At 40.8% G+C, this 23,281-nt stretch overlaps 1 protein-coding gene across 1 annotated transcript in view; it reads left to right on the top strand.

The window, feature by feature from the left end:
• LRRC1 (leucine rich repeat containing 1) overlaps window positions 1–23,281 on the top strand; it is a 157,282-nt gene that overhangs the window by 117,083 nt on the left and 16,918 nt on the right. The window contains exons 8-11 of the mRNA XM_053602610.1: window positions 6,862–7,006; window positions 9,150–9,268; window positions 10,842–10,925; window positions 20,086–20,201. Of these exons, the coding sequence (XP_053458585.1) occupies window positions 6,862–7,006; window positions 9,150–9,268; window positions 10,842–10,925; window positions 20,086–20,201 (464 nt within the window). The remainder of the gene's footprint in view (window positions 1–6,861; window positions 7,007–9,149; window positions 9,269–10,841; window positions 10,926–20,085; window positions 20,202–23,281) is intronic.

The following is a 23,281-nucleotide window of genomic DNA, read 5'->3' as shown; positions in this document are numbered from 1 at the left end:
AAAGGCAATCCAAAAACAGAATCAAATCAGAGATGAATGATATGAAGAATATAAAAAGGATATAGCAGAGCTGAAGGAACTGAATCAGTCGATCAGGGAACTTAAAGATGCAATGGAAAGTATCAGCAACAGGTTAGACCATGCAGAAGAAAGAATTTCAGAGGTAGAAGACAAAGTTTTTGAGATAACTCAGATAGTAAAAGAGGCAGAAAAGAAGAGAGAGAAAGCAGAACGTTCACTGTCAGAATTATGGGACTTTATGAAGCGTTCCAACATACGAGTTATAGGAATTCCAGAAGGGGAAGAAGAATGCCCCAGAGGAATGGAAGCCATACTAGAGAATATTATAAAAGAAAATTTCCCAAACATCACCAAAGATTCTGACACACTGCTTTCAGAGGGGTATCAGACCCCAGGTCGCCTCAACTCTAATCGAGCTTCTCCAAGACACATTGTGATGAACCTGTCCAAAGTCAGGACAAAAGAAAAGATTGTGCAAGCGGCCAGGAGTAAGCGCCAGTTGACCTGCAGGGGCAAATCCATCAGAGTGACCGCAGACTTCTCTAATGAAACTTTCCAGGCAAGAAGACAATGGTCATCTACCTTTAATCTACTTAAACAGAACAATTTTCAGACAGAATTCTGTACCGTGCTAAGCTAAGCTTTAAAATTGACGGAGAAATCAAATCATTTACGGATGTACAAACATTGAGGAAATTCGCCACAACAAGACCAGCTCTACAGGAAATACTTCAATCTGTTCTGCACACTGACCACCACAATGTATCAGCAGCAAAGTAAGAACTCAGAAATCAAAGGACAGAACCTAACCTCCACACTGATGCAAAAGATAAAACTAAGCATTGGACTCTCACCAAATAAGATGAATAGAATACTACCACACTTATCAATTATCTCCATAAATGTTAATGGCTTGAATTCCGCACTGAAGAGACATAGATTGGCTGAGTGGATTAAAAAACACAAGCCATCCATTTGCTGTCTGCAAGAAAAACACCTGGCTTCAAAAGACAAATTAAAGCTCCGAGTCAAGGGTTGGAAGACAATTTTTCAGGCAAATGGCATTCAGAAGAAAAGAGGAGTTGCAATCTTATTTTCAGATACATGTGGATTTAAAGGAACTAAAGTCAAAAAAGACAAAGATGGTCACTTTATATTGGTCAAGGGAAAACTACAACAAGAAGTCATTTCAATTCTAAATATTTATGCACCCAATTTAAATGCTCCCAGATTCTTGAAACAGACCTTACTCTGTCTGAGCAATATGATTTTTGATAATACCATCATAACAGGGGACTTTAACACACCTCTTACAGAGCTGGACAGATCCTCTAAACAGAAATTAAACAAAGATATAAGAGATTTAAATGAGACCGTAGAACAACTGTGCTTGATATACGCATATAGATACACTCCACCCCAAAGATAAAGAATATACATTCTTCTCATCACCCCATGGAACATTCTCCAAAATTGATCATATCCTGGGACACAAAACAAATATCAACGGAATCACAAGAATTGAAATTTTACCTTGTATCTTCTCAGACCATAAGGCACTAAAGGTGGAACTCAACTCTAACAAAAATGATCGACCCCACCCAAAGGCATGGAAATTAAACAATCTTCTGTTGAGTAACAGATGGGTGCAGGAAGAAATAAAAGAGGAAATCATTAACTTCCTTGAGCATAACAACAATGAAGACACAAGCTACCAAAACCTGTGGGATAGTGCAAAAGCAGTTTTGAGAGGAAAATTCATCGCTTTAGATTCCTACATTCGAAAAACAGAAAGAGAGCACATCAACAATCTCACAAGAGATCTTATGGAATTGGAAAAAGAAGAACAATCTAAGCCTAAACTCAGTAGAAGAAAAGAAATATCCAAAATCAAATCAGAGATCAATGAAATTGTAAACAAAAGAATCATTCAGAAAATTAATGAAACAAGGAGTTGTTTTTTTGAAAAAATAAATAAAATAGATAAACCATTGGCCAGACTAACTAGAAATAGAAAAGTAAAATCTCTAGTAACCTCAATCAGAAACGATAAAGGGGAAATAACAACTGATCCCACAGAGATACAAGAGATCATCTCTGAATACTACCAGAAACTCTATGCCCAGAAATTTGACAATGTGAAGGAAATGGATCAATATTTGGAATCACGCCCTCTCCCTAGACTCAGCCAGGAAGAAATAGACCTCCTGAACAGACCAATTTCAAGCACTGAGATCAAAGAAACAATAAAAAAGCTTCCAACTAAAAAATGCCCTGGTCCAGATGGCTTCACTCCAGAATTCTATCAACCTTTCAAGGAAGAGCTTATTCCTGTACTGCAGAAATTATTCCAAAAAACTGAGGAAGAAGGAATCTTCCCCAACACATTCTATGAAGCAAACATCACCCTGATACCAAAACCAGGAAAAGACCCAAACAAAAAGGAGAATTTCAGACCAATCTCACTCATGAACATAGATGCAAAAATGCTCAACAAAATCCTAGCCAATAGATTACAGCTTATCATCAAAAAAGTCATTCATCATGATCAAGTAGGCTTCATCCCAGGGATGCAAGGCTGGTTTAACATACGCAAGTCCATAAACGTTATCCACCATATTAACAGAGGCAAAAATAAAGATCACATGATCCTCTCAATAGATGCAGAAAAAGCATTTGATAAAATCCAGCATCCTTTTCTAATTAGAACACTGAAGAGTATAGGCATAGGTGGCACATTTCTAAAACTGATCGAAGCTATCTATGACAAACCCACAGCCAATATTTTACTGAATGGAGTAAAACTGAAAGCTTTTCCTCTTAGAACTGGAACCAGACAAGGTTGTCCTCTGTCACCTTTACTATTCAACATAGTGCTGGAAGTTCTAGCCAATACAATTAGGCAAGACAAGGAAATAAAGGGAATCCAAATGGGAGCAGAGGAGGTCAAACTCTCCCTCTTTGCTGACGACATGATCTTATACTTAGAGAACCCCAAAGACTCAACCACAAGACTCCTAGAAGTCATCAAAAAATACAGTAATGTTTCAGGATATAAAATCAATGTCCACAAGTCAGTAGCCTTTGTGTACACCAATAACGGTCAAGATGAGAAGCTAATTAAGGACACAACTTCCTTCACCATAGTCTCAAAGAAAATGAAATACCTAGGAATATACCTAACGAAGGAGGTGAAGAACCTCTATAAAGAAAACTATGAAATCCTCAGAAAGGAAATAGCAGAGGATATTAACAAATGGAAGAACATACCACGCTCATGGATGGGAACAATCAACATTGTTAAAATGTCTATACTTCCCAAAGCAATCTACCTATTCAATGCCATTCCTATCAAAGTACCTACATCGTACTTTCAATATTTGGAAAAAATGATTCTGCGTTTTGTATGGAACCGGAAAAAACCCTGTATAGCTAAGGCAGTTCTTAGTAACAAAAATAAAGCTGGGGGCATCAGCATACCAGATTTTAGTCTGTACTACAAAGCCATAGTGCTCAAGACAGCATGGTACTGGCACAAAAACAGAGACATAGACACTTGGAATCGAATTGAACACCAAGAAATGAAACTAACATCTTACAAGCACCTAATCTTTGATAAACCAAACAAGAACTTACCTTGGGGGAAAGACTCCCTATTCAATAAATGGTCTTGGGAGAAGTGGATGTCTACATGTAAAAGACTGAAACTGGACCCACACTTTTCCCCACTCACAAAAATTGATTCAAGATGGATAAATGACTTAAATTTAAGGCATGAAACAATAGAAATCCTCAAAGAAAGCATAGGAAAAACACTGGAAGATATTGGCCTGGGGGAAGACTTCATGAAGAAGACTGCCACGGCAATTTCAACAACAACAAAAATAAACAAATGGGACTTCATTAAACTGAAAAGCTTCTGTACAGCTAAGGAGACAATAACCAAAGGAAAGAGACAACCCACACAATGGGAAAGGATATTTGCATATTTTCAATCAGACAAAAACTTGATAACCAGGATCTATAGAGAACTCAAATTAATCCACATGAAAAAAGCCAACAATCCCTTATATCAATGGGCAAGAGACATGAATAGAACTTTCTCTAAAGACGACAGACGAATGGCTAAAAAACACATGAAAAAATGTTCATCATCTCTATATATTAGAGAAATGCCAATCAAAACATCCCTGAGATATCATCTAACCCCAGTGAGAATGGCCCACATCACAAAATCTCAAAACTGCAGATGCTGGCCTGGATGTGGAGAGAAGGGAACACTTTTACACTGCTGGTGGGACTGCAAACTAGTACAACCTTTCTGGAAGGAAGTATGGAGAAACCTCAAAGCACTCAAGCTAGACCTCCCATTTGATCCTGCAATCCCATTACTGAGCATCTACCCAGAAGGAAAAAAATCCTTTTATCATAAGGACACTTGTACTAGACTGTTTATTGCAGCTCAGTTTATAATCGCCAAAATGTGGAAACAGCCTAAATGCCCACCAACCCAGGAATGGATTAACAAGCTGTGGTATATGTATACCATGGAATACTATTCAGGCATTAAAAAAAATGGAGACTTTACATCCTTCGTATTAACCTGGATGGAAGTGGAAGACATTATTCTTAGTAAAGCATCACAAGAATGGAGAAGCATGAATCCTATGTACTCAATCTTGATATGAGGACAATTAATGACAATTAAGGGTATGGGTCGGGAAGCAGAAAGAGGGATGGAGGGAGGGGGGTGAGGCGTTAGTGTGTGTCACACTTTATGGGGGCAGGACATGATAGCAAGGGGGACTTTACCTAACAATTGCAATCAGTGTAACTGGCTTATTGTACCCTCAATGAATCCCCAACAATAAAAAAAAAAAAAAAAAGAAAAGAACATTTTCTATCTAATTATAAAAAAAAAAAAAAACACCTTCTGGGGGTGCCCAGTTGGGTGGTTCCCTTGAGGTCAGCAGCTCTTTGCTAACCTGATCAGACACAGTACCCCTCCTCCACCAAGTAGAGAGGAAAGACAAAAATGGTATAAATCAAACCAAAACAAGCAAACAGAAAACTTTACGGGATAAAATGGGGTGAAAAACAATAATAGCGGTAGAAACAGTAGCAAAAATGAAGTTCTAGTTATTAAAAAAGGCAGCAATGGGAAATTATAATTAAACTAGAAAATTTGAGAAAGAGAAAAGATCTGTACGGAAAAGGTTGAAATTAAAAATCAAAACAACATCAACAACATCAAAATAAAGAAAAAAACAACCAAACGAAAAAAAAACAAAACAAACAAAAAAACAAAATATAACCAGAAACAAAGCCATATGTATATGTTGTTGAATATTGTCTGGGCAACATGTGGTCTTCTGGTGTATGAGATGTTAATCACAGTTCTGATACGACTGGAGGCTGCTGATTTCTCAAACCCCAGAAGGTAGACACCCTAACTCTCTCTTCAGCCCACTTAAAAGGCACTTTGAACTTGTAAACTTGCTGAGCAGAAGCCTTCCCAGGGAAGTGCTTGTCGCTGGAATCACTGCTGAAGTGGCTATCCACTTACCCAGTGTGCCAAAACCGGTCTCACTCTGCCCCTGAGGTTTAGGGCTGCAAGGCGGCTCAGACCCCACCCTTAGGCTACTAGGTGCTGGGTTACCAGCACCCACCCGGATTCTAGCTCTGTAACCCTGAGGGCGGAGCTTGCCGGGGCAGATCGCTCACAATGGCTCCCTGTGGCCCAGAGCCAAACACTATTAGCTCCGTCTGGCTCAGCGGCTCAGACTGGGGCCCCAGACAATGGCCAAAGTTCTCCGCATTCCCGCCCAGGCTCTCCCCAAGGCAGCTCAACTGAGTGCCAAGTCCAAAGACACCAAAACAGTTCACAGGTAAAGCCTTTCTGGTTTTCAGTCTCGCTGCTACTGAACTTACAGTTGCAGGCGGGTTTAGACCGATTGAACACACGCAACCACTTGCCGGTTTTCCACTGTTTTAGTCTTCCTCTTGGGGTCCAGAAGTCCGCTGACTCTCTGTATCCTCACAGGGGTGATGATAGGCAGATCCCACCAGCCAGAGATGCCTGGAGTCCTATCTCCCCGGACTCACAGTGCCCAGATGCAAAGAAGCTGTTACTCGGCCGCCATCTTGCTCTCCTCTGTGTCATGAAAATTTTTAAAGATCATTAATTAAATTATTTTCAAAAGAAGTTCAAAGCACAGAAAGTATATTCTTTCTTTTTACTCTTTTATTTGGATCAACATAATTTAAGTATGCCATGGAAAATTAACTATGGGTTCAAGTGTGCCGTGAGATAAAAAAGATTGAAAAGCACTGGTCTCTATGCTTCAGTTTTGCTCGGGAATAGTTGTTTTGATGATTGTGGTAACAGGTACTATGTGTCAGGGAAGGAAATCTAAAGTAGGTGGTTTCTTATCAGAGAAAATCCCAGCGTCACCCTGCAGTGTAAGCTGCTTACTGGTGATTGGTTGCAAGCTTGGAGAATGGAATTCTAGCCTGCTTTTTCTTTTTTACTTCATTGTGTGACTTTGCAGTAATATGGTCTCCAGTGTCTTCATCTATTAAGTGAGAATAGTTTCTTGCCTGTCTGAATGAGGAAGGAGGCCTGAGCATCCCTCCTGCTCTGTCTGTGTGAGTCATACAGCTTCCTGTTTTCATTGGAAAGGGGTCTAGGAATTTGCTCCTGCCTTCACACTTGGAGACATGCCACAGATTCCTTCTTTGGACTACTTTAAGATTTGATTATGAAAAATCACTGTGACAAATTCCCTTCTATTATGACAGATATAAGCATCAGTATCTTTTTCTTTGTCATTGATACAGGAAATAGGAAATCTGAAGAACCTGCTGTGCTTAGATGTCTCTGAAAACAGGTTGGAAAGACTTCCTGAAGAAATCAGTGGCCTGACCTCTTTAACAGATTTAGTCATTTCCCAGAACTTATTGGAAACGATTCCGGATGGCATTGGTAAGCCTTGAACAGAGATAACTCACAACTGACGGTGCTGCCTGCTGTTGTCTTGAGCATTGGGAGCAGCCTCTGGTCACCACTCTCAAGAGCTGGAGCTGTGGTCCTTTCTCGTCATTGTTTACTTTTAAAGAAGAAGAGCAAAGAATATTTAGTACAACTTAAGTTTCTCTACGTGCAAGCATTCTGTTGTCCTGGTTTGGTATCAGTTATAGGTACTGTTGCTCTTAAGCGTCAAGTCATTTCCACTTCACATCTTGTCTCAAGGATTTCAGGAGGGATAGGAGCAATCGTGAAGAAATTTATGATTTGGCATCCTAAATAGTTCATGAGAAAATTACTTTAACCTTATTGCCTGACCTAGGGGAAGGTGCTGTCAAGGAAGAGTGGTGAGACTGAGTTGAGCCTTTTCTAGTGCACTGAGAACAATGAGCAATCCTTTAACCATTCTGTGGTATTTGCTTAAAAACAAACAAACAAACAAACAAAAAAACTCAGTCTGGAAATTTCCTTTACTGTAAAGGAACTCAGTTCAGTGTGAAAAATTAACACAGAGGAAATATAAACAGATGCAAACTGGCAGTTCTACCACAGCAAAGCCAGTTAGTTGTAAAGAACTATATTTATCCATGGAGTTGTCAGAGGATTGCAGTCTTCAACTTCTGTTCAGAACATCAGAGGGAGCTTTTGAAAGGTTTTTAGTAGCTGGAGAAGCTAAATAATAGTGGGTCACTTTCTCTTTGGTATTTGGTCAAGACGAGAATGGGAACCAATAGTAGCAACTCAGTAGGAATACAGACACTGAGTTTTGGTCAAAACCAGTGGAAAATGGGTGGGGATTTTGACTCTGTGGAGATGCTCACTGGGAAACATTTGTGGCAACTGCGGGAGTTGTGGAAACCAGGCATGTTTTGTTGGTTGGAGTAGGAAGCGGGAGCAGGGAGGGGATGCTGGCTTCACGCCTTTGAGGGAGTGTCTGCAGAAGGAGTAGATGTATTACAACTCCTGGTTCAAATGGGCAAAATGAAAGGACTGTGAAGCTCAATTTAGTTTAAGAAAAAGCTTTGAAACACAAAGATATCTCTAACAGATGAGTCTGAGCTGCTTAGTGAAGGAATGAGCACCCTATCACTGGAAGTGTTCCGGGGAGACTGTGGGACTTCGTGGCAGTAGGATTGCTAAGGAGACCCCGCCCTAGGGGTGACGTGTCTTGGCACTCGGAGCTGATTGTAGGACTTGGTGTACCCTCTGGAGAGAGCTGATGTGCTTCCTGACAGGGCAAGTGGAAACCCTCTGGGGCAGGTTAGTAGCTGATTGATTATGCCAACTAAAGAGCTGAAGAATTGAGTAGTTGTCCTACCCTGTGCTGGGGTTGCACACAGGGCACAATAATCCTTTCCGTTTTCCTCTCCCTGGCTGTGTCTTTGTTAGGATCAAGGATGATTCTGATTTTCTGAGAGTCATCATTTTAGCCACTCTCAGTAGATGAAGAAGTTCATCTAAGCTCAGTCCCCTGACTTGTAGTTGGAAGTGAAAATCTGAATGATGTAGGATTTCAGCAGGAACCCTCGGAAAGTTGCCATAAGACTTACTCTCCCTTACCATGGGTAGTGGGCAGTGCCAGTAAGTTAGGTCCTCCTGCCCCAAGTCACAGAGACGCAATCCTTATGGTGCCTTTTCAGAGATGGCTGCCTTGTTCTGCATATAGGGAAGAACTTAATTACAGGGTTCTTCACTGAGTCATTTCCACTCAGAGGTGTTTCAACAAACTATACTTTATCACTTTATTGTTTCTAGTAAGGATGATTCTTGGAGTAAAATGAAAATCTCCTCCATACACAAAATGCCTTATGTTCTAAGAGCCAGCTGTTTATTTTTTCTGTAAATTTTCTGGCTTTGATACACTTTAATGCCTTAAAATGATTTGTTTCTAATTGCTGTTTTTGATGTTTTGAACAAATTATTTTCATTCTTCACCTTTAGTGATCTAAATGAGAAGGATATAGTTGTATAATTTTAAAATCAGGATGAGGAAAAAAATAAGTAACAGTTTAAGATAAAGAAGAACAGCAGCTTAGGAAACACCAGGTGGTGATTAGGAAAACAATTTTAATTAATGAGTGTAAATCATACCCTTTTATAGGAAAACTAAAGAAACTGTCGATCTTGAAGGTGGATCAGAACCGACTCACACAGCTGCCTGAAGCAGTCGGGGATTGTGACGGCCTCACTGAGTTAGTTCTTACAGAAAATCGGCTCCTGGTGAGTTTGGGTTGATGTTACCCTAAAGACTCATTGGGACAGATGCTACTTATTTGTATTTGTGTGCACTGAATAGAAATTTCCTGATGTCACATGTCAAAAAGAGACTTACAAAGGAAATATGTGACTTAGTTTTCAAACCTGCTCAAGCAAAGAAAATGGCATTTGGGCTTCTCTGTCAGAGCTTGTGTCCCAGTATAGGGACTGAACTGACCTCACTGAGGTCCCTAGTGAGGTGGGGGAATGAGCCACCTGTTTGCTGGGGGTATTGATACATCTTCCACGCGTCCAGAGACCCCCAGTGGGAATCCCATTCTTCAGGGATTCCTCTGGCCCCTCCCTGAGTCCTTTGAGCAAATGGAAGAATCAGGAGAGAAGAGGAAGAGATGGAGGTTGGCCAGGGAAGGCTTTGGTGGAGTTGGGACTTGGCAGTGCTCTTTGTGGGGCAGCCAGAGGATGGTGTCTGAGAGGCTTTGATGAGGCTGCTGCTCACCACACCCCAGAACTTGGGGGTGGAGGTGGTTGTAGGTGTCCTTCTCTCGGGCCCGGTTCCCCCCACCCAGGGCAGAGGTGGTGCGGTTACCACTTGCCGGGGGGAGTGGCAGAGTGGCAGCAGATCTCCGTGGTCTTCTCCTGTCCTGCTGCCCCTCTGTTTTTGTCACACTTTGGTGGGCACTGCTGCTTCTCCTTCTCCCCGTGGAGCTGCTCTGTTTTCTTTGGTTTACTTTCTTCCCTTTCTCTTTTCTCCATCTTCACTTTGTTTTAGTTTCAATATTACTTTCCTTTTCCGTCTCCTTTCTGAACTGCGTTCGTCCCTTTTCTCTCTTCTCTCTAGATAGTGTAAGAAACACTCTTTAGGTGAGTAAGAGCAGAAAGAGATAGCGGGAGTGGATCTAGGCACAGAGGTGGGTGTGTCTCCCCAGCTGGCTCAAGCAGCCTTCCTCTGGCAGGTGTGGTGGAAGTTATTGAGCCTTCCTGTCCTAGATTGTGGGTTTAAGCTTACAAATAGTAATCATAGCAAATACATGAATGATTCTCACTCCTGGCTTCCACTGGCGTGTGAAGACCCCCAATGTAGGCTTGGTCTGTTCCAGTAGGATTCTGTGCCGCTGGCCTGCCTGATCACCTTCGTCCAGCCCCATTCAGTCCTCTCCTTCCCCTGGCTGTAGGCACTACCCCTACTCAGGGTGCTGGAGGGTGCTGGTTCTCCACCTCAGCCACTGCTCCCACGTGGTCCTTGAAGGTGCAGACAGTCCAGGGATTAATCTTAAGGCTGCAAATTCCCACTTACTTGAATTAAAGAGCATTCATTTCCTCTTCAGTAGGTGTGTTTCCTTCTTCCTAGGCCTCTGCTTTTGACTTAATTTTTTGAAACATTATTATCATTTCAACAATTCAACAATGTTAAATGTTTAATTTTACATTCCTCAATTGAGCATTGTAAATATCATACTCAGAATTATTTACTTGTCTTGTTGAGATCATAATCTTTTAAGTCCTTGCAAAGACCTGTTTTACCATGAGCCACATTAAAAATATGTGTTAAATTAATAATGCAATTGTTATTTTATAGACCTTACCTAAAAGCATTGGAAAACTAAAGAAGTTGAGCAACTTGAATGCAGACAGAAATAAATTAACATCTTTACCAAAAGAGGTATGTGCTTTTAGAGAAATTATAGTAGTTATAAAGAGACAACAATTTAAGGGATAAGAAATGTCAAATACTTTAAAGAGACTTATGTGTTGCTTTCTAAAGGTGTGAACACTCATCTGCGAGTGTAGAGCTGGTTGGAGGAATTATATCACAGAAGGTCATCAATAACCTTAAAGAGAGTTGGGAAAGGTGAATTGATAGGATTTTAAATGGGAGAAACGGGTGGACATTTTGGATGTGACATAAAAGAAAATGGTGACACCATTAACAGAAATGGATGGTTTAGAAGTTTGTTAGAGGAAGTGTAGGTGATTTTGGATTTTATTGTTGAATTTAACATGAAGTGAAGCTGTGCCCTAAAAGCCATTAGAATTATAAAAATAGATCTGCATGCAACTGTTATTTCTGGGCCAAGATTTACACCGGGCGGTGTTCATGTTCAGGAGGAGAATGAATGAACTCTTCACAAGGACACACACAGGGGAAGGCTAAGGCCAGGTTCCTGGGATTTGGGGGGGTGGGGAGGAGTTGGAGGGTGGGGATTAGTGCTCTAAGCAAGAGAAAAGGGACAGTCATCATCCACTGTGGAGAGTAGTTGTGTGGACTTGGAGGCATTTGAATTCTGGCAAGGGAGGTAGAAATGTTGACACACTGAAGAAGCAGCCCACAGGAGATCAAACAAGGAGGCATCCAGTGTGGGGTTTGAAAAGAAGGCTGGCTCTCTATGGGAACTGAAAGAGCTTGATTGGAGAAGAGTAATACTGGGCTTGATTTTTTTTTTTTTTTTAATTAGTAATACAACATAAAACCAAGTTTAAGCTGCTTTCACCCACTCCTCTCATCAAGTGAGCTGTTGATGAGCCTTCCCCTCTGCTGGGTCCTCACATGAAAAGGTGCAGTATTTCCTTGTGGTGTGATCACTGGCCAGGTGCAGTTTTCTTCATGTTTCTCTTTTGACCCTTTCTAACATGTATCTTGGAATGATTTCAAAGCTGCCCTCCAACCAGCCAGAGCGCAAGAGGTTCTTTCTTTTCTAGGGCCACGTCTCGGGGTGTCTGACCCCAAATGGCTTCCCCTTTCCTTTCCTCCCCTTGGAGTTCTTCCCTCAGTGGTCCCACATTCCTGAACGGACACATGAGGATATTTATTATAAATGTGACCATATTCTGATTCACCCTTCATATGAACACTGGTGTCTAATGAAAGTTTAAGGCTCAGTTAAACTGGGACGCAACTAAGGTTGTGCAAATCAAAACATATTAGTTCCGGTTTCTAAGCAATAACATACAGGGCTGATACCCTGAACATTAATTTTACTCTTGCCCACTAGTGCTTGTTGGTGGGTTATAGATTGGGCATATACATAACACCCACAGAAGGAGAAAAGACTCATTACTTTCTGACACCAGGCACTGGACTAGGTGCTTTCAAGTATTTGTTGTACTTGTTGAATCATCACAACAGCTTTTGAAGTCCTGATGATTTCCTCATTTTACAGATGGGGGGACTGAGGCCAGTGACAAGTTTTCCTGATTAGGGCTCTCATAGGTATGAGTTGGTAGAACTGGGCTCCAAAATGAGTCTCCTGCTGGCCACCCCCTGCTCTCAGACTGGCCAGTATAAACCCAGCATCTCAGATAAAGCACAGCCAGCCCAGCCTTTTCATTTGTGTGACCCTGGGGTAAAGCAAGACATTCATTTATTAAGGAAAGGTCAAATTATCTTTAGTTTGGACATTTTAGAAAATTAATACATTTTAGGACCACTTCTGGGGCAGATAGTGAGGAGAACACATTAAGGTTTCATGATCTCCCCAGCAAGTGTCACCACCTATCCCCAGGTTCCTTGTCCCTCTCTGATTCTTCCTTTCAGAGGAACACGTCCTAGACAAGAACTTTAGAAATTTATTTTCTTAGAATGTTCACTATCATTTCTGCATCACTCCTCTTTTCCCCTTAAAAAATGACACACTCAGTGTTTCCAGTTAGAGGGGTAAACCTAGTTCATGCTGTATGTCCTCTTAAATTTACTAGAACAGCTTTTCAGGATGTGAAAATATTGCGAAAACATTTCTAGCTTCAAAGTATTTGACCTGTCATGTCTTGTCCATTTTATGCAAAGTTATGATTAGTTTCTGGTACCTAGAGTTTTATACAGGAATAAAAATCTGCCTTTTCCTTTCCCTGCCTGATGGAGAATGTTTGGATTTTTAGGAAGTGATCTTTTCTAGCATACCTTCACTCTTACACTCAGCACCTGGGGTCAGAAGTGTGCTGAGCACAGGCCTCCAGTTCTGCTAAGAAGCACAGTTTGGTGTCCAGCAGAAATGGCTGAGTGCGGGCCTCTGACCACCTGGGCTGAGCAGCCAAACCACGGGGGCCTCCTGACCTCTCCCTGCGTCACGCTGGCCGGGCAGCACTGTCCGTGGCAGTGTCTGTGCTGTGCGTGTGGCGGTCCCTGTGCTGTGTGTGTGTCAGCTCTGCTCCCAAGCTTGCTGCCGTTTGATCAAATCTGCATTTTCCTGAGTCGATTCTTTTCTTTCAAAAATGTATTACTTTCTCAGGGCGGCGCCTGTGGCTCAGTGAGTAGGGCGCCGGCCTCATATGCCGAGGGTGGTGGGTTCAAACCCAGCCCCGGCCAAACTGCAACAAAAAAATAGCCGGGCGTTGTGGCAGGCGCCTGTAGTCCCAGCTGCTCGGGAGGCTGAGGCAAGAGAATCGCGTAAGCCCAAGAGTTAGAGGTTGCTGTGGGCCGTGTGACGCCACGGCACTCTACCCGAGGGCAGTACAGTGAGACTCTGTCTCTACAAAAAAAAAAAAAATGTATTACTTTCTCTTGAACAATGAAATTACTTACACATCTAAAGTAAAATGCTGACCAATCCAATTCATATTTCCAAACTCCATAGTCGCAGTAATTGTCATTGGTCTTGGTGTGCTCTGCAGTTCTTCCTATATTTTGGCCCTTTAAAAAAAAAGAGAGTATTTCACATTGTCAGTATTATGTCACAAGTCCTTAGTCCAGAGCAGCATTCTCTAGCATTTTCCCCCCAGATGGTTGAAGAGTAAATGTCTGTACTGTGTGGGTCACAATAATAGATTCTGTCTGTGTTTTGTGCTGTTATTTGTAGTAAACATTTGCAAATCAATGAATGTCTCTTGTTTTCTTAATTGTTAGCTGCTTGGAAATTTAGAAAAGTCAGGTAAACTTGTTAACTTGTAAGTATTGTTCAGACCACAGTTGCATCTCTGATTTCCATTTTGCTTCTCAATGCATGAAGATTCAGATTGGCTGACTGTATCTGTGTGTTCCTCATTGTAAGACATTCGACGTTTTCCTCTAAATACGTTTTTTTTTTTATAATGACTGCATGGCCTGGAACCTTATTTTGTTATGTGTGTTTTATATTTGTTTAGATTATTCTCTCAAAAGAATGCTTTTCTGTGAATTACATTTTAGGTTATTCAGAAATTCTGAAAGGCATCACTTGTCAGCTCATCTGTTCTCACTAAATTGCGGTTTGTCAGTGCAATTCTGTCTTTAATGGAAAGGTTTCATTTGCTCTATTTGCTACATGTGACATGCTTCTGATTTTTTAAGTCACTTATTTATGCCTTTAATTTCTCATCCTTTTGCTTAAGTATATATGCTTCTGGGAAAAGGAGATTCCCTTAAAAGCTCATGTTTTGGGGGGAGGGAAGAATTCAGGGGAAGAGACTGGGCCCTAGTGTGATTCAGGGACAGACAGAGAGTTGGGGGTGTGTGTGACTGTGGGCAAGATGAACGAGAGCCGGAAACTTCATAATAATCCTCCAGCCAAATCGTACCTTTAAACATTACGACTGTAAAAAAAGTTTTTGGTTGGGAAAAATTGAGCATATATCCAAGTTTAGAGTTCAGTTTTTTGGTCTCCACTAAGTCAAAATGAAAGTGACCCCGACTATGCCACACCTATCCAGTCAAATGAGAGAGAATTTGCAGATTGTTCATCAAAGCTTTTCTTTAACAGGTAATATTAATTACCTAAAAATATTACTGTCATTACTGTCACTTATTATGAAATAAGTCATAAATGAAATAGTTGATGGATTTTCTGTATGAAATTTAGATTTCTGATCTTCAAGAAGGCAAAGGCAGCCTGAGGGCAGGGGAGACATTTACAACCAGAGAGTACTGTCCTTACACCATTAGAAGTTCTTCCATGTCATAGAGGAAAAGATGTACCCAGTATAGGAGAGTAGACTAAAAGGAAGAACCTCCTACAGAAACTAAGAAGTGATTCACAGAAAAACATAGAAATGGAGATTCATGTGGAACAATTTCAGCCTCATTGGTATTCACCAAAATATTAATTAAAATGTTTTATCAAGCTTTCAAGGTTAATAAAGTAACACCAAATGTTGGCAAGGATATAGGGAAGTGTATATTATCTAGTAAGTATAGATTATTATGGAATTTCTGAAAGGGAATATGGTAGTATTACCTAAAACTCTGGAAACATAGATACCCTTTGATTCTGCACGTCCACCTACAGGAGTCGATTTACGAAAACACCTGTAGGCGCACACTAAGAATGAGGCACAAGAGCATTTTTCACGAGCTACATGGGAGCAGCTGGCATGTTTCAGGCACCACACCGCGTGCCTTCAGGGGAAGCTAACACAGGCGGGTGTGCCCAGTGCTTGCACCACTGGTTCTTACCTAACTTTCACAAAGGTGCTACGAAGTATAGCTGAATCTTCACCAGTATCCAGTGGATTGTGAAACTAAGACTGAGAGAGGATGAGTCACTTGTCCAAGATCACACAGCAGTCAAGTGGCAGAACTGACTAGCATTGTCTAACGTGGGCAGTTTGTTACATAATTTGTGATGCATCTGTAGAAGGAAGTAATTATGTGGTCAACAAAAATCCTTTTGGAAACATAATAACATGGGAAAGTGTTCTCCATTTTATAGGAGAAACCTATATTTCACCTTTATGTGAAAGAAAGGTGCTAATCATGGTATTTGCCCGCATTTCTTGAAACCGTATCTGTATAAGCACCAGTGCATGGCGGTAATGCTGGAAGATTGTACCTCAGAATGTTAATACTGATTATCCCCTTATTGTAGGATTAATTGTTTTCATCATGCTTTCCTGTGTGTGTATGTATGGTTTTTATTTTACAGTCAACGTAAGTTACTTTTTTGTAATCAGAAAAAAACAATTTCCGTGGGCACAAAATTCAGGGAATCCAAAAGCCACATGATTTCCAAAAATGTTATGAAGTAGGGAATATTTGAATAATATTCCACAGATGATAGGATTCTAAAATTATGCATTATATTATTTCTATTCAAATTGTATTTTGGCCAGATTTTGCTTATTAAAAAAGCCTGACATAGGCTTTTTCTTTGAATCATTGACTCTGATTATCTCCCTTGGGGGATACTGCAGTCAGTTAACACTTGGCGAAAGCTGACCCCAGCAGAGGACAATGCTCTCCCACCTGCCCGGGCTCTGTGACGTGCCAAACAGTTTTTTTTTTTTTAAATCGTTTTGAATTGAGAGAGTCACAAACAGCTAAACAAAGGTTCTCGGCTATATTCTGTAATTCCCAGAGAATCCAAATCCAGCCCCTTGTATTCTGGGAAGGTGCTATTATGTGGTTGAAAGGAGGTTTAAAAATATCAGCTTCCAACGTAAGTGGTAGCAAGTCATTTAAACAGTGACTCTCCCTCCTGGAACTTCCAAGTGATACAGACATTTTATCCCGATCCACTGAGGAACCTGCTCTTTTTCCTGAACCCAAAAGAGAAAACCAAAATGCACATAAATGATGTGTATAATGTGATACTGAAATTAAGTCGGTTCTTTACTACTATTGTCACAAAATGTCACTGTGACACACTGTTAAGCAGACAGTTATTTAAGATGTTCAGGAAATTCAGGAAAGAGATTGCACCAAAGAACATAGGTACTCAGGTGGTGATTGTACTCATTTGGATCTGGGATTTTCACTTGAGAAAAAAAATGGCTACCACATTTATTTAACAGCAGCAATAGGCCAGGTTCTATGATAGGTGCTAAATTATATATGTGGTTTCATTAAATTTAATCCTTATTGTTACTTTGGGTTGAAGTTACCTGTCCAAACCCATAAAACATGTGAGGGAACCTAAGTCTGTAAGACCTCAGAGCACCCACTCCCTTCATTGCGTCCCGCTCTGATGTCTGTGGTGAACTACATCTTATGAGTTATGGTTTTGAATGCTCAGTAATCTTTCCTAACAACCAGAAGTCTGTGCCATCCCTTCCTGGCTGATTCGGAAATAGAGCGCTGTTTGTGTGAATGTTCGCCTGGGACAGCATGTGCCTTTGTGGTGATTAAAGTTTCTCCAGCACACTGCAACAACATGTGTTCTTTGTTGACGTTGTTTTCCAAAAACCACGGACAATAGAGATCAGGAGGTCACGCTGCCAGCTTTGACAGCCCAGAGGGCCTGGGAGGCTCTTGAACACAATTGCTTTCCACCCCTTGACATCTTAAATGGGTGTGAAATTAGAATAGGAAAGGAAAAAGAAAAAAAACAAAACAAAATACAAAAACCCGATGAGACTATAAACACAGTAGTCAGCTCACACATTCCATTGGAAATTTACACTGTTTTCTCCTACATACTGAAGGGATGTTAACGTGTATGGAACTTGTATAGCATTCTCTGACCCACTTTAATTATTATTATTTTTTGTTTAGTGATATATGCATGTGATATAAATGGAAAATATTCACATGGTATAGGAGTAGGTCCCTAAAACGGATATATTACAGGTGGCTGGGGCGGTGGATAGTTTCATGACAAGATGTCCAGAATCACAATGGACTCCCAGCTCTAAATGCCCTTCAGAAGCTTATTGTCCCATTAGGATAATCATCTGACTAACTGATTTTATCTGTTTTACCTCTTTGAGGTACACATACATTCTGTCTCTTCAAAGCTAAGGCAGAATGGCAGGGTGGAGGATGACCAGCCTCTGCCAAGTACTCACCCGGGAGAATCTTCCTGTGGTCACCACTGCGCCCAGGCCTTGTGTGAAAGCTCCTCCACGTGGAGCAGGGATGGTGCTGGGACCTCAAGTTTTCCTTCCCAGTCCTACCATGAGGAGGTCTTTGATGGGATTATCTAAATTTGTCAGAATCTGGGAGTGGCAATTCTCAAAACGATCAGAGTTTTGATTGCTTTCCTCCCATGATATTCCATCTGAGTGAAAAACGAGTAATTCTTTTCTTTCTTCAAGGTAGGGAAGAAATGCTAAGGCACATAACAGATCAGGTTGCATATCTCTTCTAAGGCACTACAGTGGGGCCTTGTCTTCATAAAACCTGAGAGGTTACTCTGTTGACGTTTACTAGCAAAAGAAGAGTTGTGTTGTCTACATTGCTATACATAGAAGCAGATAACTTTTAAGTAGTCTTTCACAGTAAGTAAAGTGTGTATGTGTACTTAAATAAGAAATTTGGTGGATAGATAGGATGAGTATTATACATGCCAAGTGCCTTGATTACATGGGAACGTGCAGATTACACAAATGATCTGTACAAGATATTGTGTGTGCTGTCAGAGGCTTACATCATAATTACAAAAGAAATGCAGAAGGCAGTTTATCATCTGGTTCAGAGGGTTCTGGAAAGACATGATGGTGAAATAGAGAATGTTAAGCTAATTTTGAATGATTGGTGAGATTTAGGAAAAAATTTTAAAAAAGTATTTCTTTTAGAATACGTGAGACCCAAAATACAAGATGTATTTTAGAGTACGGTGAAAAACTATCTTTGCTGAAATGGGAAATGTGAATAAATGAATACTGAGAAATAAAGGGGGCATTCTAAAAGCCTTTCCACTTGTATGGGTGCTTTCCATTTGATCAGAAACAAATCTTAGTCAATGTTTTCTTGTATATTTTTCTTTTATATCCATTATAGTTAAATATAGTTCAGTGTATTATTTTGAAATCTTTACTTTAACTCTTAGGGGAGGAAATAGAAAGATTGTTCATGAAGACAATTATGTAGCAGTATCAGAAATATGCATTCCACTTTTTAGGATATTCTATACTTACATTAAACACATGTATAAATAGAAAAGGGCAGAAAATATATTGAGGTGTGTATCATTGACCATTCAAGTCTCGGGCTCCTTCTCAAGTGGGAAGCTCTGGGGTAGTGTTTTTCCATGTGTCCGAGAGGCATTAATAGATTCCTTCACGAGCCTTTTCCAGCAATTGGTCTGAGGCGGGATAGTGAGCACAAGAAGAATACAGTACTTTATGGAGCCCTGCGGAATGTTGTGTCTGGGATCGAGTTGTTTTTCCACCCTCTCGCTTAAGCTTCCCTGACTCTAAAAACCATAGCCAGTTTGTTCAAGGGAATCATTGAATTCTTTTGTGTTTATATTCTTTTTTGAAGACCAGACTCATACACAGCTCAGTTACCTTTGAATTACTTACTTTGAAAAAAATGGCAATCAAATTTGGTGTGGATGCCCACGTCAATGTTGTATGGATGAGGAGATAAATACATATATTTACCAAATTTGCTTATTGCTAAGATATTGTTGATTTTTGCAATCATGAAAGGAAAGTGAATTTACCAAACTAATTTTGAATGACTGAAAGGGAATAAAAGATGTATGGTGGAAACTACTATAGTACATCATCCATCAGACATCCCTCCTTAAAAAAAGTAAACCGGAACACAGAGAACACTGAAGTTAATACAATGGGCAGGTCTTGAACTGTGTATGTGTATCAGGCTCGTCTTTGGCCTGACTTTTGAAATTAGAATTGTTAAACTCTCGTGTCACCAAATACCATTTGTCTGGACTTGTATAGTTAAGGTACCAGCAGTTGAAAATGGCTTCCTTTTCAGAATGAAATTTTTGAATTGTATTGTTGATCGTCTTAATTTAGAACATGTATGGTTACAATTATGCAGAGATATTTATAAACTGATAAAATATTCTTGTATAATTTAAATTGATCATTATTGGTTATCGGTGAGACTTAAAATTGTGTGGTGTATGTTTATCTTTTTCATGTCGTTTGATAAACAGATTACTTTGTTCCCACTCCATCTCCCCCCAAACTGGTAAAAAGGTGTGTATTCTTTCCCACTGTAGATTGGTGGATGCAGCAGCCTCACTGTGTTCTGCGTGCGTGACAACAGACTAACTCGGATACCCGCGGAGGTGTCGCAGGCAACAGAACTTCACGTTCTGGATGTGGCAGGCAACAGGTAAGTCTTCTAGTTTGCTTTTCTTGTGAGAAAGTAACGTATATGCACCCTAATCTTAGCCATGCTTCTTCACAGCCATGCCTTTGCTCCCTCTAACCAATTAGTCCAACAGAGTTCTTAACATGGGAGTTGGAGTGTGTGAGCCAGGTGGAGTAGAGGTGGTCAGGGACAGCATGGGGCGTTTTAAAGTTCAAGCGGACACTTCCATAGAAATGCCTCCTGGAGTGACAGTACAGCCATGTATGGGAGAGAGTGCTGGCCTGAGAATGGGGCAGTGGCAGAGGGGCATCCCTTAGCTATTGTAAGTCACCATGAGCCTTAGAATGCCCTAGTCTGCAAAATAAGCTTGAATTATCTTGAACCAGATTTTAACCAGGGGTCTTAATATGCTCTGCTGGTGACTCTGAATCCCCTGAAATTACAAACAAAATTGTGTATTCAGACACATTTTCACAGGTAGTCAGAATCTCCAAATGATTCCTAATCCAAAAAAAGCTAAGAGCCCACCAGGCTAGCATCCACAAGCTCATAGAGGCACAGTCTCTCCAGGTCTGGAGCAGAGGTCGTGTTGGGACTGCTGACCAGTTTCTGGAATGCGCCTGTTCTTCACCTGGTGGACTATATAGGTTTATTTGAGCCACCCCAAACTAATTTCAGCCCTCCATACATTGTACGCATCCTCCTCCCCGCAGGCCCACATGAGCTGTCCTTTCTGTCCGGGACCCTCTTCTCTGTCTTCCCGCCTCACTTCTTCACGCATACGTTGTTTTCTCCAGGAAGCCTTGGCTTGGAAGCAGTCACAGCACCATAATTACCTGTTTACATGTGTGTAACCCTCCTAAACTGGAAGTTATCTAAAGTTAGGTATTCTCATTTCTCTGTCATTCTGTCACTTGTCCCTTCACACTTCCTGGCACATAATAGATGCCTGGTAAATATTTGTCTACAGGATGAAAACACTAATAAGTTTTGCAGGATGAATAGCAGACTACTGCAAAGGGTTTCACATCATAGACCTTGTTGCCAAAAAGAATTAAAAAATTTGGTGTTAAATGAGATATGGTTACAGAGGAGAAAAAGTATTCAATCAGGGGAACGTGATCAGTGATCTTAAATGGCAAAGGCCAGAAGTCTGCAGAGTGTTTGGGGACTGTCTCCTAAGTGCTGTTTAGCCGGTCACTTTGGTCAGGCACAGGCCACTGTTTTTCATTCTCACTACTGGCTTGTAGACAGCAGGGTGAAATAAACAGCAGTGCTCATCTGCAATCCAGAGATGACTTATGGCCTCATGAAAGGCCCACCTTTTAAAAGTGAATGTTTTCTGCAAACCAAAAAATAGCTGGGCGTTGTGGCAGGCGCCTGTAGTCCCAGCTACTCGGGAGGCTGAGGCAAGAGAATCACTTCAGCCCAGGAGTTGGAGGTTGCTGTGAGCTGTGTGATGCCGTGGCACTCTACCGAGGGCAATAAAGTGAGACTCTGTCTCTACAAAAAAAAAAAAAAGTGAATGTTTTCAGGACATCTTGATAGGCTCTTAAGATCACTAACTGGTTGCTAGCAACTCAGGATTAATTTCAGTTGAGTTTTGAATTTCTGCTGGACTGAGCTTTTACAGTTTGAGAAAGACAGTTCTTTCTTTCCTGATCTTTTTTTTCTCTGTAAGTTTTTATTTTTCCTAAGGATGCTGTTCTGTGAGGTGTTTTGGTTTTTAATTGTGGTAAAATCGATATAACATAAAACCATCTTTTCTTGCAAAACTGTAATTCTGTATCCATTAAAGAACAAATTCCCATTTCTGCCCTAACCCCAACCCTCTGGAAAGTACCATTCTATTTTTGTTGTTGTTGTTCTTTTTTTTTTTTAATTTATTTTTGTTTTTCAAAACAGTAATTAATGGGGTATAAGTGTTTTTGTTACATAGATAGCTTGTATAATGCTGACACCAGGGCTTTCTGTATGCCTGTCACCAGAATAGTGTTCATTGTACCCAGTAGGTGAGTTCTAATCCTACACACCTCCTTCTACACCCTCCCTTTCTTGGTTACTCATATTCTTTTTTTTTTAATTTTTATTTATTTATTTATTTTTATTTTAGAGACAAAGTTTCACTCTGTTGCCCCAGCTAGAATGTAATGGCTTTATCATAGTTTACTACAACCTCAAATTCCTGGGTTCAAGCAATTCTCCTGCCTCAGCCCACCGAGTGCTGGGACTATAGATATACACCACATCCAGCTGATTTTTATATTTTTTTGTGGAGGTAAAATGTCACTCTTGCTCAGGGCAGTCAAACTCCTGGCCTGAAGCAATTCTCCCACTTTGGCTTGGCCTTTCAAAGTGCTAAGACAACATGCATGAGCCACTGTACCTGGCTCTGACATTCTTTTTATAAACGTACGTCTATGTGTAACTATCTTTTTTTTTTTTAGACTCTTACTCTGTCACCCTTGGTTGAGTGCTGTGGTGTCATAACTCAGAACAACCTCAAACTCCTGGGCTCAAGCCATCCTCTTGCCTCAGCCTTCCAAGTAGCTAGGACTACAGGTGCCCACCACGATGCCTAGCTAGCTTCCCTTCTCCCTTCCCTTCCCTTCCCTTCCCCCCTTTTATTTTATTTATTTATTTTTTTTGGTAAAGATGTGATCTCTTTCTTGCTCAGGCTGGTCTTGAACTCCTCTGCTTAAGCAATCCACTAGCCTTGACCTCCCAGAGTGCTGGGACTATAGTGAGCCCCTGCACCTGGCCTGTGTGTCCCTATCTGTGAGCTCCCAGTTATTAGTGTGAACATAGGATATTTGGTTTTCCATTCCCAGCTTCACTTAGGATAGTGGATAGATACTTCACTTAGGATAGTGGTCTCCACTTCCATCTAAATTGCTGTAAAAGACATTATTTAATTCTTTTTTATGGCTGAGTGGTACCCCATGTTGTGTGTATACACACCACATTTACTTTATTCATGAATTGATGGGCACTTAGGTTGATTCTACCTCTTTGCAATTGTGAATTGTGCTGCAATAAACCTTCCAGCGTAGGTGTCTTTTTGATAAAATGACTTTATTTTCTTTAGGTAGATACCCAGT

This window comes from Nycticebus coucang, chromosome 9 (assembly GCF_027406575.1).
Source record: "Nycticebus coucang isolate mNycCou1 chromosome 9, mNycCou1.pri, whole genome shotgun sequence".
Classification (NCBI taxonomy): Eukaryota; Metazoa; Chordata; class Mammalia; order Primates; family Lorisidae; genus Nycticebus; species Nycticebus coucang.
This window is presented reverse-complemented; position numbering and strand designations above follow the sequence as displayed.